This window comes from Mauremys mutica, chromosome 3 (genome assembly GCF_020497125.1).
Source record: "Mauremys mutica isolate MM-2020 ecotype Southern chromosome 3, ASM2049712v1, whole genome shotgun sequence".
In the NCBI taxonomy this organism is placed as follows: Eukaryota; Metazoa; Chordata; order Testudines; family Geoemydidae; genus Mauremys; species Mauremys mutica.
The window spans coordinates 146,419,063-146,446,112 of NC_059074.1; the positions used below are offsets into that span (position 1 = coordinate 146,419,063).

General features: G+C 40.6%; 1 protein-coding gene across 4 annotated transcripts in view; it reads left to right on the plus strand.

The window, feature by feature from the left end:
• LTBP1 (latent transforming growth factor beta binding protein 1) overlaps nucleotides 1–27,050 on the plus strand; it is a 331,513-nt gene that overhangs the window by 2,019 nt on the left and 302,444 nt on the right. For all 4 annotated transcript variants that reach the window (XM_045009926.1, XM_045009927.1, XM_045009928.1 and 1 more), the window contains exon 2: nucleotides 31–101. In XM_045009926.1, coding sequence (XP_044865861.1) covers nucleotides 31–101 — 71 coding nt within the window. The remainder of the gene's footprint in view (nucleotides 1–30; nucleotides 102–27,050) is intronic.

Below are 27,050 nucleotides of genomic sequence, written 5' to 3' on the forward strand. Positions count from 1 at the left end.
GTGTTGGATTGTTCCCTTTCTTTACTGCAGGGTGAACGTCTGTGGAGGACAGTGCTGTCATGGCTGGAGCAAAGCTCCTGGCTTCCAGAGGTGCACTAAACGTAAGTGTCTATGTGGTAACTAGGGATGTCTGGCTAGCTGGGAGGAGAGTTGATAGCCAAAGGTGTAGCCCTAGGCCATTAACCCCAGCCAGTCATTAATCATCAGGAAATACCCTGTGCCACAGTCAGAACTTACAAATTGTGGGGGGTGAGGGTGTGTGGGGAAATCCAAGGCCTATGGATTATTTTTTATTAGGCAACAAGATACTAACAAGCTCACTGAACTGAAGTTTGTTGTTTGGCTAGTAAATTTGCTTGTTTATCTCTCAATGTTTTATTTGGGTTTTAAATATTTATACACTTGTGAGAAGGTAGCAATGCTGTAATCTTAGCATTTGGATTTTCATTCCATTCTAAACCCCTGTTTCCTGGCCCTCACAACTTTCTTAAAGAATGAGCATTTCTCAAGTTGATTCTCTGCGCAGAGGTGAAATTTTGGGGAAAACTTTGTAAAATGTCATTCAGATGTGTTTGAGTGATCAGAGTGTGGAGGAAACCCTGGTGTTCATGTGTTGTGACATTTGTGAGTGGAGGAGACTTAGGACCTGACTGGTGTAGAGAAACCCCCAAACATGCAGAAGTGGGGAGTAGTGACTCTGCAGCATACACCCTCCTGGCTTCAGAGACCCATGTGAGAACCACATGGTCAAGCTCTGCAGAGGGGTGGAGCACACTGGGGGAAGGGTGGAGCTGGAGAATGGCCATGCTGTAAGGTAGTGGTCCCCAACCTTTTGGTGGCCAGTAGCACATTCATGTTTTCAGAAGAGTGTGGCGGGCGCCAACAATTACTCACATACAGGGCCGGCTCCAGGCACCAGTGGAGCAAACACGTGCCTGGGGCGGCATTCTGTCCATTCTGCAGAGTCGGAGCATGAATTTTTTTTTTTTGCGCCAGTTCTGGGCAGTGCAGAGAGAAGCCAGGAGGACACAGAACACTGGCGCCTGCAGCCCCGGAGTTCTGTGTTCCCAGCAGGTGCGGGGATGCGGCTTCTCTCCCCTGCTGGGCACTAGGCAGGCCCCGTGCCTGCTGGGGACAGAGAACACCAGCGCCCGCAGCCTGCAGCCCCGGAGTTCTCTGTCCCCGGCAGGCGTGGGGCCACAGCTTCTCTCCGGCTTAATCCGCAGCCCCGTGCCTGCCAGGGACCGAGAACACCAGCACCTGCAGCCCTGGAGAAGCTGGAGAGAAGCTGCAGCCCCGCGCCTGCCAGGGACTGAGAACACCGGCGCTCGCAGCCTGCAGCCCCGGAGTTCTCGGTCGCCAGCAGGCACGGGGCCGCGGCTTCTCTCCCCTGCTGGGCACTAGGTGGGCGCACATAAATGCCCCGGCAGGCGCCATGGTACCCACGGGCACCGCGTTGGTGACCACTGCTGTAAGGTGTCCTTCCTTGCATATCTACAGGAATTACCTGTGTAAAATAATTCTGGGTGGGTTGGTATTATTATTCCTTGCGTTACCTTGGGTCTTGGGAAGAGTTGGAGGCTACTGCAGGAACTCAGGCTCTCCACATGGGTGGCCTGGCTTCTGTTAGGTATCCAGAAAATCAAACAGACCCTGGGACTTTGATCAGTTTAGCAATCAGCAGTTTTGTTTTTTGTTTTGGTTCCCTATGTGGGATTTTCCAATGTAGTGGGGAGTGTGGCTCTCAGTCTTCAGTGAAGTCATATATCTTCGACCTGTATGGAGAAATGTGTTAAGAACTAAAAAAATTATATAATAGAATGGGTAGCTAAAGAGAACACGCAGAGCACATGGTTTCCCTTTCCAATTCCCTTTACATTGAATGCAGTCTTCCAGACTTGCATGTCCTCAAAAATGTGTGGATTGAAATAAATGTTGCTGTGTTTATTTCAACAATTAAATGTTGCAATAAACATTCAAGTAATAGATTTGATTACCTATTTATGTAAGGAAACAGCAATATTTTAATGTGATTAATTACAGGGCTAGAAAAACATACCTGATACTAAGTCACTAACATGGGTAAAAATACCTGCATCACCAAGCTCCTGCAATTTAAGACATAAAACAGTTGTTCATTGTGTACTGTATTTAATTGCAACCTGTTGACAGTCAAATATTTTCAGTACATTAAAAAAACTAATTTACTACATCACATTTTTCATTTTTATACCTTCTTTCTCTTCCTGGCTTCATTCTACTACTTCTCTCTTGTATTTCCATCAGTTATTAGTGTGTCTCTTTTTTGAGCAGTTTCAGTGCCCTTTTCCTCTTTCTATATCGCTTTATAGCTTTCTTTATAATAAATTGTATTCTGTCTTCTCTCCTATAATTTCTGTGTCTTTCACGTCTCCAAATTAGCCATTGATTCTTTTTCCTCTTTTCTCCTTTATTATTCTTTTTTCTAACTTTCAAGTTCTTCATAAAAGTCACAGTCTGACAATCAGAACCATGTGGGGCAGACCCCTGTAATCATGTGGCATTTCACTTAAGTCATTGGCCGTCTGTGGGAGAGCAGGAGTTCACTCACAGCTATTGCAGGATTGGCGTCTCATATTGTAATCCTGTTAGAACAAGGACCTGTCCTCTGTGAAGCACCGAGCCCACTTTTGGTTGCCATAAAATTAATAATCAATCTCTTCCCCTTTCCCACCCACTTACATTCTCGCTTGCACCCATTCACATACAGTCTCATACCTTTCCACCCACTCTATTATACATTACATTAGTCCATCACGTGCTTTGCTGCACATTGGGCTACCCACATTTGCCATCCTTGCCTCTCAACTGCCCTTTTCTCCAAATCTTCTCATTTCATGTTGAGGTGCTTGATGTCATTCAGAACTGTTGGTTTCCATGTTATTTGTGGTCTGTCTTCTTGTGTTTGCTGGCTTCCATTCAAGAGTGGTATTTGGTAAATGTTCTTTTTCCATTCTCAGCACATGTCCCAGCCACTGATGTCTTTTTTTGTAGATTATTTGTGAGAGGGTACCTTGTCCAGTAATTTTTCTGACGTCTTCATTCGTCTTCCTATCTCTCTATGTTATTCCCAATGTTCTCAGACATTTGTTAAGAAATGCATCCAGTTTTTGCGTATCTTTCTTGGTAAGTTGCCATGTCTCACTGCTATATGTTGTGATAGCGATAACAACTGCTTTGTACACATTCAGTTTTGTCTTGAGGGAGATATTTTTGAGTTGCCAGATGTTTGAGTCTTCCAAATGCAGCGTTTGCCTTCCCGATTCTTCTTCTTTCCTCAGAGCTAGTACTATCTTGGCTGATGGTACTTCCAAGATATGTGAAATTGTCCACCTTCTCCAGTTTCTCTTCTTCAATTTTGATTTCTGTCTCTATAGTCCTCATTAACATATTACATTCTTTGCATTGTATCTCAAACCTATCTTCTCCATTTCTTCTTTTACTTGGTTTGTGCATTTGTATAGTCTGTTGGCATCTTCACTGATCAGAACGATGTCATCAGCAAAGTCTAGATCGAATAGTCTTGAATTGTTCCATTTTAGGCCATATGTATCACTGCCACATTGTTTTAATCCATAGTTGATGACTAGCATAAACCGAATAGGAGACAGGACGCACCCCTGCCTTACACCTGTCTTGATGCTGAATGGCTTACTCAATCCATTTTCCATTTTAATACATATGGCTTGAAAAATTTACCAGACACCTAACAGACAGAAGATTAGTAGGGAGAACAGTCTCTCTCTAGTCCTCCCCTCCTACTTTAGAGTCTCTGATTTTGGCTCACCCTCACCAGTGAATATCTTCAGTGTTTGTCTCTGCTGCTACTCAGTTTCCCAAGATGTAGTACAATGACATTGACCTGGGTCTTCTGATATTGGCTTGGTCTACACTTAAAAGTTAGGTTGACCTAGCTACCTCAGTCAGGGGTGTGAAAACCCACACCTCTGACCATCATATCGGTGCTGACCTAGCCCCCAGTGTAGATGCAGCTGTGTCAATGGAAGAATGCTTCCATGGATGTAGCTAACTTTTTGTTTGGGGCGGGGTGTTCCTACATTGAAGGAAAAAACCCTTCTGTTGGTGTAGGCTGAGCCTGTGCTATAGAGTTATGCAGGCATAGCTATGCTGACATAGCTAAGCTGGTATAGTCTCCATAGTGTAGACATGGCCTAAGTAGCGTTCACTTGGTTGCAACTTGGCAAAGCTGTGAATAGCACCAGAGGTGCTGGAGATGTATGTCTGAAGATGTAGGATGATAGCGCTATGTTAGCTTAGTTTTGGAAAGTTAACTCCACAGCCATAAGAGCCAGAAACCTCCTTTTTAAAAGAAAGCTTGGATTTGCAGAAGTTGATGGCTTTCACATATAATTACTACTCCCTCTAAGTGAGTAGATTTTTTTTTGAGCCCTGATTAAATAATTTTTTTCCCTACTGGAATGGCTGTATTTGGTAGGGGACACCTTCCCATATACAGAGCCCTCTGCAGGGGTGGCTGGGCCTGTAGTGCCTCCTGTTCCAGGGAGTGGCAGTCCCTCCAGGACATCCTGCTTCTAACAGAAGCAGCTGCTGAGCACCCCCAAGCTGCTTTAATGGCAGTACTTGGTACACCCTTTCCCCAAACAGTGGCAATGGGGGCACTGGAGCTGATTGTATGCCGTCTTAGAAAGATATCACTTACACATCATGTGCTGAGTGGGCAAGTGGATTTTTCAAGCTTTGGTTATAAACTACATAGTTTGGAGCTACACTGCTTGCAGCATTTACAAGTTTCACCACCTCTATTGAGCTATTTGATCTTGCAATCTGTTCCTGCTTCACTGGGTGAGTTTATGCATTCCTGTAAGTAACCAAACAGCTTTGCAGTTAATTGCCTGTGAGTAAATGTGCACCACATCCAACTTTAAGCATGGGATTTTCTCCTGGAATGCTCAATTTAAAAAAAAAATGTTTAAAGCTTTATTTTAAAATAAATCATTTTCAAGCTTAGCAAAACTCTGCTGCTCAGCAATCACATACTTATTGTGTAATAAGTATGGCGTTGTAAAGTTCCACTTTAAAAGAAAACAATATCTCTGTGTTTAGAGCTATTTGACAATGGGAAAATAACTTCAAACCAACTGAGAAGATTTTGCTCAGACTCTCAAAAAACATTCACCTTTAGATACAGACCACACATGGAAAATTTGAGCCCAAACAATAAATATTTTGGAAAGTTGTGAGCAAGTGAACTTGGCTTGGTTGTAGTGGTTGTAACAAGTGAAAGTGCAGTAATAAGGCACTGTCAAATTTTAAAATGTCACTCCGTTTTTATAATACATTTAATAACAGCACTTAGTATTTGTTGCATTTTCAAAGCATTATGCAAACACACACTATTTTAATTAATTCTCCAACATTCCTTAGATAAAAAGCATTATCTCTTTTGTTAGCAGATAGGGAAATGAAGGCAGTAAGAGGGGCTAAATGTGGCCTTGGGCAAGTCACAACAACTGATTGGCAGAGCTGGAATTGGAAATTAGGAGTTCCTGGCTCCCAGCCCCATACCATTGGGTCATGTTATTTTTCAACTGTGGTATTTGGTAATTACTAGCAAATTCCTGTCTATTGGGTACAACTTCTCTTTATAGAGTTGCCCCTTTCTTTCATTTTGTTTGCCACCTCCAAACCCAAGGCCTGACCATGACAAGGAGGAGAAAGAAGAGGACTTGGGAGGAGTGGGTGGGTGAGATTCTGTGGCCTGCATTGTGCAGGAGGTCAGACTAGATGATCATAATGGTCCCTTCTGACCTTAAAGTCTGAGTCTTTTTTCTTTTTTTTTTTTTGTACTTGGGAAATTCCAAAGATTACTCCCTGCTGTTTGCAGTACTTGGAATCTCCCAAACAGTGCATGAGAGCACTTTATAATTATAGCAGAAAGAGATAGGCAGAGGAGCCTTTACAAACATATTATAAACAGTACACTGGTACAGCATGTTAATTTGAGCTGTTTCTTAGCATGCCCAGTGTAACTGTTGCATATCCTAATGAAAATACTGGTGCCTTGAGGAATTCTAGAATCCATTAATGGACTGAGACTAATGAATGCTGAGGGGCACGTGGGGACAGAGTTGTTGGGTTGTAGTTGAGAAAAGGAAACACCAGCGTGTTGTTGCAAAGACGTGGGGCAGGATACCTACCAGGTCAGGTGGATGAATAATCTGTCATTAAACTTTTCCATTTTACTATTAACTATTCCTATGTTTTCTGCTCTCTCAGAACTAATTTACAAGTTGGTTCTTTTGAATCTTCTTGGTTTTACTTTTAAGCACTTGTCTTTCAGTTACTCAATTTAACTTGGATAATTTGTTTCTACCTTAGCTAACTGTTTCCTTTAGATAAAAGTTCTGTTTTCCTTTCAAATAGAAAGATGGTCCTCAACTGCAGTATTATTACTGTGTATTTATTTGCAGTAGTGCCCATTATGTGCTTTCCTTTCACACGATTATTGATCCATGGATAAAGAGGAAAGAGCCTGATTCTTGTATTTACATTCTGCTAGAATGCCTTATTGACCTGCCTGCCATTTTTATCTGTCAGTCCCATTGCTGTGGGGATGGGAGAGAGTTATGAGTCCTCCCGTCAGCAGAAACAGTTCAGCTGCGTCTGTCAGTTTGCCCTTTCTTTGGGGAGACAGACTGCTCACAACTCATACTAGGTGAGACTTTCTCCCCATTGTCTTTGTGCCCCGGCCCTGACTTTACCTGGGAGTAATAAACTCTAAATTATGTTTTTCTATCTGTACTTTGAGGGATCAAGTAGTTTGTCCTCCGTCTATTGCAAATCAGATGCTATGTTGTGATGTGAACTGGCACTCATTACCGCAATGCGTGGGTGTTAAATAGCATATTCAAATCATATTTTTCAGGCTCTTCAGTGCATTCAAACAGTTAAATAGGTGTCTATAGAGAACTGAAAAGAAAAGCTGTCAAATCTGGGTCCTTTCTTGGGTTGGTATAAATATGCCGTGGTGTTAAGGCTTAACCACATCCATTTTTCAAATGGTATTGGGAGGAGACTATGGGCCCAGTGTTTTCTCTGTGGGACCTCCTGGCTATTTGCCTTAAATGTTGTGCACTGTGCACTTCAAAATGTACTCTTGGGTGCAAAACCCAAAAACTTGAACAGAATGTGTGATGATTGCTGTGACACTTTGGGGTTCAACCCAGTCCAATAAGGGGTTGTTTTTACCTTTTGTCCTGCAACTTTGGGTGCCTTCACTGCTGAGAGTCACAGCCCTGATGCCAACACCCTGGCTTCCGCTGCCCAGTTATTTTTTTGCAGAGTGACCCCAAGCCCTCCCAGATGGCTGCCTTCCTTTCTGTTTGGGAGAAAGCATGTTTCTCCTTGTTTGGTCACATACTTTTTACAGAATAATAGCAGCAGGTATCCATAATTCCTCACAGTGTTAATGCATACATTTCACAATGATATTAATCACCAGTGTCTCCCCACTGGTGATAGTTGAGTTGTTACCTCCCCTCCTTGTTAGCTTGAGGGCTTTGTTTACTTTATATGTAATGTATCTTAATTGTCTCTGCCTGGCATCCAGGCTGGTCAGAAAAGCAAATACACATTCCTTTGTTTAAGGCAGACTGTTTATGCACTGCTTGCCAAACACATTTTAAGAACATAATTCTAGCGCACATTTATAACTCTTTGTACACGCACCTTACATATTAATGATCAGTGACTTGTTAGTTTTTCAATCATATATTTCATGCCACCTTTTGGATGTATATCATAACAACAATGTGATCGGTGTAGTATGTCAGACATGTTCAGTTGCTGACAGAGTAGTGAATTCCAGTGGCCGTCGTCACAATTGAACATTAAGTAAGCAACAAGAAGAACGTAATTTGGAGGAGGTATAGGGTGCAGAGTTGTATAAGTACTTCCTAGGTTAAGATGGACTGGTTTCATAGGAAAATCTTCCTGATGTTTTGCTTGTGTAGCTTGACTTATGCCTAGAAACAAGTACCTCCTCGTAATAAAATGTTCCTTTCTCATTGGCATCATTTCATCCTTCACTTGAGAAAATAAAATGTCTTCCTTGTTAGCAAGCTTATTTAAGTAAAGAGACAGAAACATCTTTCTACATTTAGATTCAGAAATGTGAGTAGCCACTTTTTGATAAAAATGAAGTAGTGTTCTCAATCCTCTCTAGCAGGAACAGACACTCGTAATCCAGATAGATTTTCTGTTATCTTTAGGTGGTGGTTTAGGCTGGGATTTTCAAAGGATCCTAACAGTGAGGCACTCATATCCCATTTAAATTCAGTTGTGTTTGAGCATCTAACTCCCTTAGGTTCCTTTGAAAATAATTCAGTAGTTTTAATTTATTTTCTGTAATCGAATTAATGGAAGGTTCTCCAGTGCTAGATATTTCTTTCAAATATTTTTTTCACAGTTGAGTTTTAAGTATTGGTTTAATTTGAACTCTGTTAAACTCCGGATTCAAAATTAAATATCCTAGCTACAAGGTAGTCCATTTATGAATTTTTATTTAACTCTACTATGTTTAATTTATTGTCTCTTTCTTCCAAAATATTTTGTAGCAAAGCGAGCAAGCACTTTGGTGAGAAGGGCTAAAATGGTGTGTAAGTGTTGGAGCCCTAAAACTCCATGCCACAATCCTTCTGTAATTATTGTGGTTATTCTATTTTCCAACCCCCTAGGGTGCTAGTAGCATGCCCAGTGTACTGTGTCTCAGAGGCAAGCACTGTAGGTGCGTCAGCAGCTAGCCATGTGTCTGAGTGGTTAGGCTAAGTGAAAGTGTATTTTTACTAGGACTGTCAGGGAAAGGTTGCAAATACTCTGGGTACAGAAGCTTAATGAGTTACAATTCAAAGTGAGCAATAGCGATTACTGTTTGGGTCCCTGGGATGGTCCAGTTGAGTCAGGGCTCTTCAGGTGTAGTGCTTGGGGTGTCCTCTCCAGTCCAGTCTCTGGCCAAGCAAATAGGCGCTTGAAGGTTTCCAAGACAGGTTCAGTTAATGTGTCTCAATGGGGCTACTTTGCACTAGCTCCTGCCATGCTGCTGCTGCTCCCACATAAGTCCCACACAGACCTGTGATGTCACAGCCTGTTCTGAGTGTGGCTCTGTCCACAGATTCTGGGGCTTCTCTTCAGCTCCCTGCTGCCATGCTGCTCACTCCCTAGTGATTCCAGGCACTTCCTGGTTCAGGACCTTTTCCCTTACCTGGTCAGGGAAAGGGGAGAGGGCTGATGGGAAATGTAATCCCTGCTTAGCCAGGAGGAAGGGGCTGTCCAGTGGGGAGGAGGCTGATGGGAGTGTTAGTCCCCTGCTTTGAGTTCAAAGTGTGATGGATCAGCAAAGCAACATTGATGACATCAGTGCTCTGGTCTCTTTGGCTTTTCTGTGTATTGGGGACCTGTAAGGATAGTGCGTAGGGAGAGGACACTTTTGGGTCACTGTATTTGAAAAGAAAAGAAGGATGTGCAGCATCTGAAAACTTAATTTAATTTTGCTTGCACTTTCAAAACTCATTATATTCTTATATCATGATGCACTTAATTTTTTTTTCCAAATCATGCATTTCACTTTAGTATATGCTTTATAAGCTATGTTGAGCACATTGTTAGTCCAGCATTTCAAATATCAAAAATGCCATATGCGGCTTGTAACATGAAATTTTCAATGCCTCTAATTGAGTCCGCCTTTAATTTCTGATGTACTTTGGCATTTTAAGAGTATTCCATAAAGTTGCAAAGAGAAGAATCTTTGAGAATGTTATGTTGTCATTATACTAGCCACACACTTATTTTTATATTGGGAGCAAAAGACTAAGAATATATAGTGAAGGCATTGTTTTTGTCCCATTCCTAGAGGTCATGTTTACACAATTGTGGAAGTCAATATAGGAATGTATCAAATGTTTTGAAATGGACCAGTTAAGAATTCCAACAATGTTGCACACTTTTATTAGATGTGTATTTAGGAAAAGAATTCTCTTTGGCCTCACAGTTATGATAAGAACAAAGTCCATGTGCAGAAAGATATAGATGGTCATAATATTCCCTCCACAAGGATTACAAGGATCATATCACTTTTCCAAAGAGTATAGTATTGTTGGCTTTTTCTGAACTAAAAAAAAAAAAGCTGAAAGATAGTTCTATAAATAATTTATCTTCAAGATGGCTGATACATTTCTTGCAGCTGATTTACAGTCAAATAATTCTCAGTTTTAATGATTTTGTAACCCTATTAGTTATCAGTCTTGCAGAAATAAAATAGTTTGTCAAATCCTCTGACATAATTTTTTAAAATTATTCCTATGAGATATATACCAGTAATCAAATTGTTGTGGGGAAAAAAACCTGAATGGCCAGTAATTTGTAGGTGCAGTGTCTTTGCTTGCCTCCTTTGGAGTAATGGTTTGAGATCTATAGATGAAAAGAACCATATAAGTGCTAAGTATTGTTGATATGTGTATTTTATTTTTAACTTGTTAATTTCACAATTAACTTGTTAATATCAAGGTCTCATCATTATTCTGAGTTCAGTCATTCTACCAATTCAGTGTCAATGTTGTCTGAGTATGAACTGTAGGATGGACCTAAGGGTATGTCTACACAGCAGTTACACATCTGTGGTTGGCCTAGGTCAGCTGATTTGGGCTTGTGGGGTTTGGGCTGTTGGGCTGTAAAATTGCTGTATAGAAATTTGGGCCTAGGTTGAAGCCTGAGCTCTGGGATCTCACAAAGGGGAGTCCCAGAGCCTGGGCTCCAGCCTTGGGCCAAACATCTACACAGCAGTTTTTATCCTGCAGCCCAAGTCAGCTGACGTAGGCCATCTGTGACCATGCTGAGGGTCTTCTATTCCAGTGTAGATGTACTCAAAGAGACTATTGACACTTACAAAATCAGTGCAATCATAAATGTTCTTATCTCTGGCCTACCTTTTCAAAAATGTTGACCATCCTCCCTGTTCCAATTTTATAGAGACTATGCCATGGCTGCACATTCACTCCACCATAATACAGTTCAGATCTCAATAGTTAACAGACAGTTGTTGGTCTGATGTCCAAATTCAGCTCTCTGTTTCAGTGATGTAAATCCAGAGTAATACCATTGAGTTCAATGCTATTACTTTGGATGTACACCATTGTACTGATAGTAATTGAAAGTCTCCAATGAGTTTACCCAAGTATCTCGGTTGTTCAAATAAACCTAATATTGAACTTCTAATCACACAGAGTGAAATTTTGCTGCATACAGATGGCCAGCAAAAGGTCCAGTCCTTAAGACTCACTTATCCTCAAAAAGGGTTGGGGTTGTTTTTTTTTTTTTGGCACAAGGGTGAATTTCACTCATGGAGAATACTGAAATATCACTTCAATATATATACAAATATAACAATTTATATTAATATAAAAATCAGTATCAAATTAAAAAACAGTGCTTACCATGCCCTGTTATACCACACCTGTACGAGCCTATTCTAGTATGGTGTGGAAAAGAACTTGAAACCACTGCTTCTGGAGCAGGTGGTATTGTTGCAACTCAGCTTTTTTCTCTTCTTGACCTAAAATTGATCCAGACATCTTTTCCAGATCTTACTACACTGGAATCTGAAACAATGCCACATTTATGTTGTTTTAATCTTACCTCTAGTGACTATATTTTTTTAATTTACTCCTATTGTGTGCATTTTGTTTGACAATTTACTCTATTTCATATGGGAGAACATAGCGAAAAGAGATCAAAGCAGATATTTTGGAAATTAATAAAGGATGGGCAATATTTCATCAAGCACATGGAGACTGATACATATTGTGACAATGTGTGCAGTAATGGAGCTATTGGGAAGCCGCTATTCTATTTGAATTGTTGGCTGGCTATGTGCTGTTAAGAGGTAAAAATTCAGCGTGGATTTATCCTTTGAACAAGAAGGAAATGTTTAAGGTCTGGGCTCACTAGAAATAATATAGGACTTATAAAGTTATAAATTATAGTCATTATTTTCAATTAATTAAAAATTCAGTTTTGAGAGTGAAAAATACCTGAATCCACCACTCAAGAGACAAGCAAAAACCAGTTGTCTGATAGAGCTGGTCTCTAAATAAAAGTCAAGACTGTATGGAGGACTTTGAAGTGACTTTTGACAAAGGGTTACTTTGTGAAAGTGATCCTAAATGCAGGTTTCTCTGTATAGTTCAGTGTCTCAGTGTAGCCTTTAATAAATTGAAGAAATAAACTTGTAAACAAAATGACATTATTAGAGAGAGAGAATTTTACAGTTCAAGTTGAAAATCAAGGGTGAAGTTTTTAAAACCCACAATTGGGGTCAGATTCTCAAAAGTGCTGAGCATCCAGCAGCTCCCATTGAAAAAAATGTGATCACTTCATTTGAGTGCCTAAATACGAGCGGATGTCTTCTGAAAATCTGTCCCAAAATGTATGGACATTTTGGATCAAATTTAACCCTGTGTAAATAGGCACAGATATATTTGACTTCAGTGGAGCTATATTATCTTATACTAAGCCTGAATTTGACTCTATTTGCTCTCTTATATGAAACTTTTTTAGGTTGAAATTGTGTTTTTTTTCTTATATTAAATCTTATCTTTGTTTCTCTGGTTACTATTCTTTACATAACATTAATAAAAGTCCCTGTAAATTCATTAAAACTCACTTAGCCCTGGTCTACACTGCGGGGGGATCCAGCCGGTAGTGAAGACCTACACTTCGAATTTGAAGACTTTAAGTAATGTTCTGTGTTATCAATTGATCTTCAGGCAATTAAGAATAAAATAAAAACACTTATTGTATATATTCCCAGACAAAAATTATATTAAACTGGAATTAAAGTTGAGAGTACATCTCAGTAATTTAGGGAAAATACATTACAGGGAAGTTGGTAGTATCCTAAAATCGAGTATTATAAGCCGAAGAAATTTAAAGTTAAGCTTAAAAGAAACCCAAACATGCATATATATATAGAAATGTAATTAGGGCACCCAAGTAACCTTAACTTTTCCCTGTAGTGATGCCGTCTAGTAACCCCTATGATTATGATTGGGGCATTATATTGTTTGTGTTTTGAGATTAAATATAATTTTTAAAAAAGACACATTAGATTTTTTTTCTTTTCCCCCTTTTGTGGTGTCACTGTGAAGCAGAGTTAAAATTGTTTTGAGTGCCCCAACTGTGCAGTCCTATACCTGAACATGTTCGGCTTTCTTTTAAGTTTAATCTTAACTCTGAATTTCCTGGGTTTATAAAACTAGGTTTTTGAGAGCACCGAAACATTCCTGTGATGTATATATGAACCTGTATTACTGGCAGGTTTTTTTTCAGCCTTAACTCCATTTTAACATAGTTTCTGTCTAGAAATTTCCTTGGTTGTTTTGTTTAATTAAAAATTCCATGAATGAACAGAAAACAATAAATTCAAAAAGAATGTTAGCATGTGGATATTTAAAAAAATGTGCATATGAAATATCAACTTTTTTAATTTTTAAAAATGTCTTTTTATAACCATATTCACCAGTATGTTCTAGGTGCTTTATGCCACTCTGTAGTAGCATGAAGCAGCCAGAGTGAACTGGTCAATTAAGCTGCTTTGCAGCACCAGAGCAGTGCAAAGCAGCTGGAGTGTATACCCTAGTTTCCCCTTCCTTAGTGGAACCATGTGGTCAGACCTATAATTACAAAAACACTACATTAGGTGCTCATCCCCCAGCCCCCCCTTTTTTTTGTTTTTTTGTTTTTTTTAAATTTACAGCTCTAATCCTCCAACACTTTTGCATGTGCTTAACTTTGGAACTAACCCCATGCTTATTGTCTCCAACAGAACTACTGTACTCATGTACTTCTAGTTAATAGGCATGCAAATGTTTCCAGGATAGGGGCCTGAAAGTATAAGGTTTACAGAATTGAAATCGTTCTAAAGACATTTATTACTGGTTTAAATAATGTGTACTACATTTAATTTATTATATTAAATTAGTAAAGTAACTAAATATATTGACTAAAAACTAAAATATATTGGAATGGCAGTTTAAATGTAAGTGATTTTATTGTAGTTGCATTTCCTTTGGTGGTGCGAGAGGGAATATATAACAATCGCTGAATTACAAGAAAAGAGTATTTTATTGGTACTTAGAGATTATTTTATGGTGAAATATTATAGGAGTTTCAAGGCTTTCTTTCAGTTGATATCACATACTGACACTTGATAACTTTCAAAGTTCTCCTTCCTCAGGCTTTAATTTTTAAAACAATTGTTTCACATTTAGAGCATTATTCACAAGAATACTGCTTGATTAAATGTGTGATTAGAGTGAATTGCACATTGGGTTTTTTTCCCCCTTTTGCAGAGTTATGGACTAACATTTCATGCTGAGACTTGGAAGCTTTTTGTTTGTTTTGTAATTGAGACCCTTTGACCTCTGTGTTGGGTGTGAGATTGAAATGATCAAGTTTGAGTGCTATAAGATCTGGTACAGATGGTATAGATATGCTTCTGTTAACCACCTACTTTTCTATATCTATATGTATATATAGATAGATATATATAGTGGGCTTGATTCAACACTGCATATTCCAGTTTTAAACCAGTGTAATCTTATTGATTTCTTTAAACCACTATTGTGACCTCCAAATTCTGGCTTGACCAATTCCCAGCATAATTTAAAGCAGTCACTGTATTTTATAGTGGCTTCTTACAGCCACCCATGGGCCACTCCATAACCCAGAAATAGCTGGAGTACAGAATACTGAGGACATATGCCTTCAACACCAAAACACAGGGCTGCCCAGAGGATTCAGGGGGCTTGGGGCGGGGCAGGGCCGGGTCTTCAGTGGCAATTCAGCGGCGGGTCCCTGTCTGAGGGAAGGACCTGCTGCCAAAGAACGAAGCGGTGGTGGTAGAGCAGCCCAAGTGCCGCCGATCGCGGCTCCTCCCCACCCCACCGCTTGCGGCGCTTGTACTCACCGGGCGGCACTCCAAGGCTTCGGCAGCACTTCAGTGGCGGGTCCTTTACTCGCTCCGAGTCTTCCGCTGCACTGAAGGACCCACTGCCGAAGACCCGGAGCGAGTGAAGGGCCCACTGTGGAAGTGCCGCTGAAAACCCAGAGCGGCTCGCGGGGGCCCCTGTGGGGCCCGGGGCAAATTGCCCCATTTGCCCTCCCCCCACCCCCCAGGTGGCCCTGACAAAGCATCCCTCCTCCCCTGCCTTTTGCATAGCGTCATGCCAGGAGGCTACAAGGGTGTGGAGGGCAGTGTATGGCCCTTATACCACGCAACTCTGGGAACCTCTACAGAGGAATTCCTGATTGGCTTCTGGCCCCTTTATGCCTCTAAAACCTGATTATTTACTTGTTTTGTATTTCAGTGCATAGGCGGCAGGTTTGTATAATTTTTGGTGGGGCCCAAAATGGTGGTGCCCCCCCGCTCCCGCCCTGTAAGCCGATATAAAATGAAGCTACAACGCGTCAGTGCCACAAGATTACAAGGGTCAATTAAAAGTGGAAAGTCAGAAGCAGCACTTGCCTACTTCAATATACTGTATTATATTTTGTTGCACCTGTTGTGATGAAGTGGGAATGTTCTTAATATTTTCTCTGAATACTGTGTGGGTGCCTCAGTTTCCCCTGCAAGATGCCAACTGAAGGTGTTGGGGACAAAGAGATCAGGTGGCCTCCCTGTCCGGAAGAGACACAGAGGCCAGAGGAGGGAGTGTCAGTTTGGAGCTGGCTGGGGAAATGGGGAGAGACCCAGAACTTGGTTCTGGGCTCCCCAGCCCCCAAGATGGACCTGACAGAGGGGTTCTGTTTTCTGTACCAACAAGCTCTGTTTAAACTGTGTTCCCGTCGTCTAATAAACCTTTTGTTTTACTGTCTGGCTGAGAGTCACATCTGACTGCGGAGTTGGGGTGCAGGGACCTCTGGTTGCCCCAGGACCAGCCTGGGCAGATTCACTTTGGAAAGTGCATGACGTGGAAGGGCATGCTGAATGCTCCGAGGTCAGACCCAGGAAGGTGTAAACTTCTTGCCCTGGAGACAGTATGCTCCGAGAGAGGAGGCTCCCCCAGAGTCCTGACTGGCTTTGTATGGAGTTGTTCCAAAGCATCACAGCATCCCCTTCCACACCGTGCACTTCCCAGAAGTCCGCACAGGCACTGACACTCCCTCCTATGGCCTTTGTCTCTTTTCCAGGCATTAGGAGGCCACCCGATCTCTCTGTTCTCCAACACCTTCAGTTGGCACCTTGCAGGGGAAAGTGATTTGGGAGAAATGAAGTAAAAGCTGCCCAAACCGAGCTTGAGCACTCCTGAATTTTGAGGTGTTCAAATCTGGAAGGCAGGTGCTGGGGGTGGGAGAGGGCTGTGGGCTCCATGGGGGAGCATGGCAGCAACTGTCTGGAGCTGCACGGAGCCAGATATGCTGATCTGAGTGGCACAGTAAGCGATTTGGGGGTTGGAGAAGAGGTAGGGAGTTCCGGGGGGCAGTCAAGGGACAAGGAGCAGGGGGGGTTGGATGGGGCAGAGGTTCGAAGGGGCAGTCGGGGACAGGCAGCAATTGGATAGGCATGGGAGTCTAGGAGGTTTATCAGGGGACAGGTAGAGGGTGCGGTCCTGGGGGGGAAGTTGGGTGGGGTCTCAGGAGGGGGCAGTTGAGGACAAGGAGAAGGGAGGCTTAGATAGGGGCTGAGGTCCCAAGGGGCAGTTAGGGGCAGGGGTCTCGGGAGGGGGTAATCGAGGAACAAGGACCAGTGGTGCTTAGATAGGGGGTGGAAGTTCTGGGGGGCAGTTGGGGCAGGGGTCTGGGGAGGGGGCAATCAGCGGACAGGGGCTGGGATTCAAAGGGCTCTGGGCTGCTGGCAGCCGAGGGGATCCCAGAGCCCTTTAAATCCCAGCCCCGGCTTGGAGTCAGAGGGCTCTGGGCTGCCTGCAACCGCGGGGAGCCCAGAGCCTTTTAAATCCCAGCCGCGGCCGGGAATCAGAGGGCTCTGGGCTGCCTGCAACCGCGGGGAGCCCAGAGCCTTTTAAATACCAGCCGCGGCCGGGAATCAGAGGGCTCTGCACTGCCCGCTGCGGCGGGGAGCCCAGAGCCCTTTAAATCCCAGCCGCGGCCGGGAATCAGAGGGCTCTGGGCTGCCCGCTGCGGCGGGGAGCCCAGAGCCTTTTAAATCCCTCTGACTCCCGGCCGCGGCTGGGATTTAAAGGGCTCTGGGCTGCCAGCAGCGCAGAGCAGGGGAGAAACCTAGCTCCAAATATTGCTGGAGCAGAGCCCCTGTCTGTGAATATTCCTGGGGCTAAAGCCCCAGGAGCCCATATAAGTTGGCGCCCATGTTTCAGTGGGACCTAGGGGGCCCAGTCATGACTCAGGGCTCCATTGTGCTGGGTGCCATAAAAACACACAATAAAAGATGGTCCCTGTACCAAAGAATTTACAGTCTAAATATAAGACAAGATAATAGGTGGATACAACAAACAGATGGAGAACATAAGGTAACTATGAGACAAAATTGCTCAGATGAAAAGCATTGGTCATAGAATACCAGTCCCTTACCCACAGTTGAGTTTTTGTTGGCATCGCAGCAGAGGAGTTTTAAAGAAGATTTGAAGGAGAAAAATGAGGCGACTTTGCAGCTTTTATCTCTGTCTAGATAATCTTCTTTGTGGAAATTCTTGGCATACATCTGAAAGGTTTTTTGCATAGGATTCTCAAGTTTTGTTTTTGAAACTTTAAATCCGATTTTTTAAAAATTTAAATTAATAGAGGTTTATTTGTTTAAAAATAAGCATATTACAATTAATTTTGAAATTGGCAACTTATATTAAGGCCTAAACTTATTAAAATTATTTGAATTAAATAGAAAAAGTAATATTAAGCAGTACATATTTGCTACCAAGTTTTAAAGAGAGAGCACTGAACTGATGCAAGTCACTGGCTAGGCTCCTGGAATCAGAGTTTTGTGAAGTGAAAAACCGGTTTTTAGAGTAGGCTGCTCTCATAGGAGCAGACAGACTATTTTCTACATTTCAGTTTATTCAACTAGTTCAGTTAAATGTCTAGTTCATTCAAAGTTAAGAAACCAATTTGGGTGCTGATAAATCAGGAAAGCTTATTTTCCTCTTCCAATCTATGAATATAAACTATAATATGAGATCTACTAATCATGGGCGGTGGGTATAATAGGCCAGGGGAGGCTCAGCCTCCCCCAAGCGCAGCCGCTGCTCTGACCCCATTGCGGTTTTGGGGGTGGAATTTTTGCTTTTAAATATGCCCCACACAGGTTCCAGGGCGGGTGAGAAGATGGTATGTGCTATTCAGCTTCCTAGGTTCATCAGTAAACTCCCTGGACTCCAGGGAGATTACTAATGAACCTGGGATGCTGAGTAAAACATACCGCCTCCTAGGGGCATACCTGCGTGGGGCATATCAAAAGCTCAGGTTCTTCTTCTGGAAGAGAGAAGAGCTTTTGAACTTTCCCACAGGGTGGCTTGGGGTCTGCAGAAGGGGAGGCGTGGTTGTGGGGGCTCTGGTCAGCCCTGGGCTCCTCTGGCCTCGGGGGGGGGGGGAATCAGGGGGTCTTGGGGCTCCTTCCGAAGGGAATGGGGGAGGGAGGTGGAAGGGGCAGAGCTTGGGGCTAGCCTCCCCGAAATGGGGCTCCACCCGCTGCCCATGCTACTAATTGTAAAATCTTGAAGCACATGGTGACCAGAAACAATCATTTCAGTACACTAACTACAGATAATACTTCTTTTGTTTAGTCAATTAGTTTTAAATGTAAAACGTGTTACTTTTTTTCTTATATATCCAGCACATTTAAGGTAATTTTATTCAATAAAAAAATTTAAAATGCTCTTTTTGTGCATTTTAATTGAATGTGCATTTCATCCAAATAGAGCTTGACACAAATTGCAAATAAAAACATTACTCTAGTAAATAAGAAATGCATCATTAACTATTTTCTAACATGCTAATAAATGTATCCTGCAACTAACTGAGTTGTAGGGTCACCATTTGTCTTTATATCTAAATGGGCAGTTTTTCTTCTGAGAGTATCCAGGTTTTCGCTGGGACCCCCATTTTATAGATGGGGAACTGAAACCCTTTAAATCACCCAGGCCCCTGGGCAATTGCCCCCTTTTGATTCTCCCCCATCCCCCCGCTGGCGGGCCTGGCTAGCAACCTTCCCTTAGGTAAATAACTAAAATTACAAATTCAAAACACAATTAAACTTGATGATTTATTCCTGCTTACTTATTTAAACCATGATTCCGTGCTGATTAGGCCTCAACTGGAGTATTGTGTCCAGTTCTGGGTGCCACATTTCAAGAAATATGGGGAAAAATTGGAGAAAGTCCAGAGAAGAGCAACAAAAATGATTAAAGATTTAGAAAACATGACCTATGAGAGAAGATGGGCGGGGGGGGGGGGGAATGGGTTTGTTTAGTCTGGAAAAGAGAAGACTGAGAGGGGACATAATAGTTTTCAAGTACATAAAAGATTGTTACAAGGAGGAGGGAGAAAAATGGTTGTTCTTGATCTCTGAAGATATGACCAGAAGCAGTGGGCTTAAATTGCAGCAAGGGAGGTTTAGGTTGAACATTATGAAAAGCTTTCTAACTGTCAGGGTGGTTAAGCACTAGAATAAACTGCCTAGGGAGGTTGTAGAATCTCCATCACTGGAGATTTTTAAGAGCAGGTTAGACAAACACCTGTCAGGAATGGTCTAGAATGATAATACTGTACTTAGTCCTGCCACGAGTGCAGGGGACTGGACTAGACCTCTCGAGGTCCTTTCCAGTTCTATGATTCAAATCAGTGATTTAAATCATTTTAATGTAAATTAATCCATTCTGACTGTGGTGGTATTAATCTTTGTCGTTTGCAACTAGTGAGACACCCCAATTGCAGTATATTTTAGAAAAGTAGCAGAAATGAAAATTACTTGAATTAAAACAACTCGCTTGTATCATAATGTTGACTTCAATGAGAATTACAGGTCCCTCAGAACTGCAGAATGTGGCCCTTTGTCTGTTATGTTGTCAGTTACTATGCTAACATACATAGCATTCTTTATCTTTCCAGTAAATTAGGAATACATTTGTCGGCAATCAACTGTGGAAGATTATACTAGAGACTAATGCAAGACTTTTCAGTACAGCATTGTTCCTATCATGAAACTTCTGTATCCTGGGCATCCATTGGGCCTAAAAATGGGGTCGGGAGAATAATTTGATCCAGAATTGCTCTTTTCTAATGTTATGCATTGGGTATTTAGGTATTACACATTAAAATACATAGATCGATAGAGATTCTTTGTTAAGACTGTACATGTACCTCATTTACTGCACTGCACCAGCAGGCAATGTGGGACACCCGTCACATCAAAGCCAAAACAGTGCCTACTTTAACAGAGAGTGTGTCTAGTGAGAGGAAAGTCCTGAGGAGGTAGAAAACTGAGGGGGGGGGGGGGCTAATGGAAAAGTAAAATATTTTACACCTCCCTTGGAAAAAAAAGAAAACAGGATGAAGGGAAGCCATTTTACTTCTCCTCAGGGATTTTAAAACATAATCCAGTTGGCTGAGCTTTGGTATGTTGTCATATTTTAACTAATAGGTAAAAACTTTATTTTATTTTTCAGATTAAACAAGTTTAAATAAAACCAAATAATAGAGTGAGCAAGAACAGTTTGTATCATCATAGGATTCATCAGACAATATGCTAGCACAAGCATGTAAACATAAAGAGAAAATTGAAAAAATCACATGCTTTACAACAAAACTATTAGCATTAAGCTTAGAAAACACAAACTTGGATTGATTTGGCATTCAATAGGTACAAAATGAGCGCAATTTACATGCAAATGGAGCAAGAGAATGTAGCAGGAAAGGCAGCCAAGGAGGAGATGTAAGATAAATCAGCTCTGCACTTCAGTTTACCCCTGTACCACTCCCTGAATTCTGATGGTAAAATGAATCTCTGGGCAGAAGACCAGCACAAGGCCTTTTTCCACCACTTTTATCTCACTTCAGCCTAAGGGCCTTAGGCTGGCCCTCTGCAGAAGGGTGAATTTCACCCTCCACAAATACAAAATCAGTGTAAAGTTTATTACTTTGCTACTTACCTTGCCATTTTCTGACTAATTTTATACCCGTATTACATTATTATGTACATCACTGCTGAATTTTGGCCCTAGTGCCCAATTTTGCTCTTATTGAAATCGGTAGCATAACTCCCATTGACTTCAAGAGGAGCAATGTTGGTTCCATGGTTTTGCTATCAGATCTGTAGTTTAACATTCCACATTTTAGAAACTCAACTTTATGGAAAACAATGGTGTTTAAACACAATAATCACTGTGCATCTAGTTGAAGTTCAATTGTAATAATTAGGTCATATTTGTGGCATGTTGCAGATGCCTGTCTTGGGTATTTATTTATTTTTTAAAAAAAAGCAGTGACATTTTTAAGTGGGTATAAGGAGACAATAGACAGTTTTATGATGTATTACAAATGTGGCCTCCCATTTTGTCATCCTGTGATCTGATAGCAGTCTGTGTTGTTGTTCAGTAACTTCAATAAAAGGGCAGCTGGGCATTGCTGTGAAGATACAATACAACAATTTTTCATCTGCTGTTACTGATCTCACAAAAAAAATTGATTAAAATTTCTCCCCATAATGTGTATTAGACATGCTGCTGTCTCTTGTCTTGTAAGAGTTGATGGTAGAGTAATGCAGTTTGCTCCGCAATGCTTCATATGTTTTATATACAAATTGGAGAAACTCTTTGGATTTATCCTGCTGTAAATGAGATCAGAATCTGGCCTGTATGATTATAAATCAAAGATTTAAAGAATTTCAAAAATTACTTTCTTGGGTGAAAGAAGTTAAGCTGATTTTAAAAACAGAGTTCAAATTCTACTTAGTTGTATTGGTGTAAATCTAGACTAATTCCATTAACTTCAGTAGAGTTACTCAGGATTTATGTTTGTGTAGCTGGAGCAGAATTTGTGATGAGGATCCTAATTCTTTGGGTATTTTTGGCAAAATTATGAATTTGTCATCTGAATTACCATTTCATTTTATTTTTGAGAATGATAGGAGTTTTGTTTATATTTTCAGATATCCCGGTTGATTGTTTTGTTATGTAGGCTTGGGCTGTTTTGGGTGGGTGGTTGTCTTAATTTTATGTATGTGTTTAAACTTGTTAAAGAGCCTGGAGGTTAGGATAAGTGATTTTAATATATTTTAGGTGTCAGTAGAACACACATTTTCAGGGTTCATAAAATTTGACTGATTTTATTTTTTTTATCCCCGACTCCTACCCAAAATGGATGATATTTGTCTGTTTCTGTCTCTGCATAACTTTATCAGCTTTTATAAAGTGTCTATCACCATAGCATCTGGATGCTGTGTGGGGATTACAGAAAAATGGCATGATGTCTCCAGAGGGGCAGCTGTTCTCTGTCTTACTCTTGGGTTAGCCACTGAGCTCCTATCTACCAACAGGTGTGTTTAATAATGCTCTAGCTATGGAGGAGTAGCAGTGTGAGCTTCCCTTTTCCACCTGCATTGTCTGGTGATTTCTGTTTGCAACTCTCTGACCCCTTATGTCATGATTTGGCAATGTGAGTCTATTCATATTGAAAGAGAAACAAAGTATTGTGAAGAAATTTGGCATTTCCTTCACTGAGTGTCTTTTTGAACAAGGTAAAATACAGTGCAAGTAATTGCCCTCTGATTTGCTGAGCTAATGAGTATGACAGTTATCCAGTAGTTTCTATTTAATATCTTATGCTTTGTGGAGTGTTAAGCTGGTGATGAGGTAGCCATTTTTATATTGTATCAAACAGAATTTCTAAAACTGATAATCCACATTCTTTGCTGCCTTTTTGTCTAGACACAGGCATTAATATACACAAGTCCATTTATCCATCAATAACAATGTACTTAAAATATAAGTGAAATCATTTCTTAAATTGTGATAAAGTCTTCCAGTGGTCAGACTGATAGATTTTCATTTCTTCATGGCAATGTTGACGTAAAGGATTTTAGATGGAAGTGGAAGAAGATTTGTGCATCAGAGTGGTCCAGTGTGGCCATTAGTTGTGGAGTTCCACTTACTTTGTCATTAAACCTCCAGTTTGAAGAATATTGTGGCATGCTTAGCAAGTGTTAGATCTTCTGGATTTCTCTTTGAAATAAAAGGTCAAAGGTCTATTTTTTTCAAAGGCTGTGTACATTGGCCAAACTGGACAGTCTCTATGCAAAGAATAAATGGACACAAATCAGACATCAAGAATTGTAACATTTAAAAACCAGTAGGAGAGCACGTCAATCTCCCTAGACACTTAGTGGCAATTCTTCAACAAAAAAACTTCAGAAACAGACTTCAACGAGAAACTGCAGAACTGGAATTAATTTACAAACGGGACACCATCAAATTAGTCCTGAATAAAGACTGGGAGTCGATGCGTCACTACAAAAAGTAATGTTCCCTCTGCTGATACTCTCACCACCTTATCAACTGTTGGAAATGGCTGATGTCCACCTTGATTGCATTGACCTCATTAGTACTACAAAAGTAATTTTCCCCTCTCTCTTGATATTCACCCCTTCTTGTCAACTGTTGAGAATAGGCCACTTCCACCTTAATTGAATTGGCCTTGTTAGCGGTAAGACAACTCCCATCTTTTCGTGTGTGTGTGTATTCATACTGCTTACTGTATTTTTCACTCCATGAATCTGACGAAGTGGGTTTTAGCCCACGAAAGCTTATGCCCAAATACATTTGTTAGTCTCTAAGGTGCCACAAGGACTCCTCGTTATTTTTGCTGATACAGAATAACAGGGCTACCACTCTGAAACCTGTAGTAAAAAGGACTTTGAGAAAACAAATACTCTTTCTTTTGTTCTCATTCTTCCATATTTAGGATGAGATTTTTCAGAAGCACCAGAGGGACTTGTGCTCCTAAATACCTTTGGTACTTTTGACAGTCTCTCCTTTAACAAATACTGGATTGGAATGAGTTAATAAACTATGTATGCAGACCTTTATCTTCAGCTTTGATTTGCGTTCCAAATTCAGAAACATTCTTCACCACATCTGCCCTCTTCTTCCCCAACCTTCTCGTACATCATTATGTTTGGGGCAGCTGTCTTAGTCCTTCCAACTCACTCTTCTAGCTGTTTCATGACCCATTGTGATCCTTTCCCTTGTTAGCCAATGGCACTTTTTCTTTCAGCTCCACTTAGCAGGTTCTGTTGAAATGTTATTGGCAAAAATGCTATTAAAGATTCTAGACTGCATTTTCTAAATATGTGATATTTTTATTTGGGTTGTATAAGAATCACTTAGGCACTGTACACACTAGCAGGTTATTGCTGTTGTTGGAATAGTTTTAAATACAGTTGTTGGTTATGAATAAGGTTGTGAATCTGTCAAGGAAGGCACAGATTCTGTGACTTTTCAGGACCTCTGTAACTTCTGCAGTGGCCGGTGCAGCTGGCACAGGGGCTGCCTGAGCAACTTGGGTGGCTTCCTGGAAGTGATGACATGTCCCTTGGCTCCTAGGTGGAGGCATGGCCAGGGGACGCCGCATGCTGCCTCCGCCCCGAGTGCTGGTTCCATAGCTCCCATTGGCTGTGCCGTGCCCCACTCCCAAGCATCCAAGATTTAGTCAGGGGTATATAATATAAGTCATGGACAGGTCACGGGCTGTAAATTTTGTTTACTGCCCATGACCTGTCCATGACTTTTACTAAAAATACCTGTGACTAAAACCTAGCCTTAATTATAAACAATAATTTTGGGGATACTGTGGCAAGTTAATAAAATCTGAGTCCAGAGGCAAAATGCAACTAAAATATTTAGTCATGAAGATTATTTGTTTTTATATTATAAAATATATTTGTTACTGTAAATCCCCATGCCATCTTCCTGAGAGAAGGAAAAAATCTCTCCTAAATCAACCAAAATGTAAACAAATAAATGTAACAAACAAATATAAACAAACTTTTCATAAGGGACCATCTTTTTGTTCTCTTTGTATAGTACTTAGCATGTGTCCTGGTCTATGACTGGGATTCCTGTGTGCTACAGTAATACAAATAATAACAACATAATATTTGATTCCTCTGGTATCAAACTTTCTTCTGCTATGTAAAGTTCAAGAGGAGATGTACCACCGAAGAACACATTTATTAAAGAACATGACAATATGGAAAACACATGTTGAGGTTACATAAAATATTCGGATTCCGACTTAACACCCTGGTCATGCACATATACCATTAACTGAAAAATTCTCAGTGACTAGCACCCAAACCATCTTAATTCCACCCTACCTTTGTTTTTAAATATTTTAAGGACCAATCCAACTTTCATGGAAGTCCCAAGTAGTCTTTCCTTTGACTTAAATGAGTATTCGCCCAGGGCCTTGCATATTTTTTTTAACATAAATTTGGATAATTGAATATACTTGTGTATTTATTATTTGTTCTGTGGTTTCAGATTTGATGGTTTATGACCTAAACTGTTCCAATTTTAATATAGTGGACATAATGTTATAATCTGGTATCAGTTATGTTTAGTCTATGTTTAAAGAATAACTTTATCTCTAATGATATTAGCGGTGTATATACAATTATTATGCTCAATAAGAAGATTGTAGTTTGACTGTGATTACATTCTACAATAATGGGGGCTGTAAGAAATTACCTTTAGATAGATATTTGAATTATATTAAGGTTGTTTTGAATTGTTTAGTGCAATAAACTTTAATTTAAATTGAATTGTTTTCAAAAGTAGTTGGTGAAGCTCATTGAAGTGGGGGATGGGCTGTAACATGATATAAGTTTTATAATAGATTATTTGCTGAATAGACTGCAAGACTGATTGGGAAAATAGGAGCACCATCCTTGGGTGAAACACAACAGTTCAAATAAAAATTAGAGGTTTAAAGCGAAAAGTACATGTTAAGAGACCAGAGAAGAACTGGAGCTGACCAAAAATAGCCAGTATTGCAGAGAAAGAAACCGCTTTAAAATTCTGCAAATAAAATAGTACTGGTAAGACTGCCAAAAAAGAAGTCTCTATTTGCCAGTTGATGTTTGTTGGTTAAATGGGATTGAAATATTCTGGTTTAAGTGGGCTAATGAAAGAGATTACCCACACAGACCTCTAGCTCTCCCATAGCTGGAGATTTGTTATAGGAAGTTTATTGCATCAGGATTAGCACAATTTTCATTAATCATTTCTTTTTCTCTCATAAATTAATTGTTATGGTTAAGCAGGTGTTAGGCTGATGCTGGCTTTGAAAAGCTGTCTGGCATTACTAACTAATATAACTAGACCTATTGAAAGATCTATTGAGACAGGAAGGAAGAAAAATGCAAAGATTATGATATACATTTGTCTGAAATTTGAAGACAGTATGATTGTTTAAAAAACTCTGCTTTTTCGTTTAGATGGAAATTGCTCCACCAACTTTACTACACATGGCATGAATCTTATTTCAAAAGGGCAAAGAACTGTTTTCTATTTTAGAAGAGACAGTGTTTTGTTTTAAAAAGCAAACTACTTTGACAGAAACTGCACAAATTATGTCCTCCACCAAAAATAGGGAAAATTTCTACTTGCTGATGGTTCAGAAAATCACAGCAAGGAAAAAACTCAGTGATCTTACATGATAGGTCGGATAATGTAACTATAAATTTTGTTGCTTTACGTCATTGATTTACAGTGCTGATACTGATATTTATTATTACTCTCTCAAATTTTGTTTTTGTTCTTTTAAGGCCAAATTCTGGGCTTATATGTCTGTAAGGGATGCAGTATATCAGTGGCTCTCAACCTTTCCAGACTACTGCACCCCTTTTAGGATTCTGATTTGTCTTGCGTACCCCCAAGTGTCACCTCAATTGAAAGTTACTTGCTTACAAAATCAGACATAAAATTACTGAAAAATTGCTTACTTTCTCATTT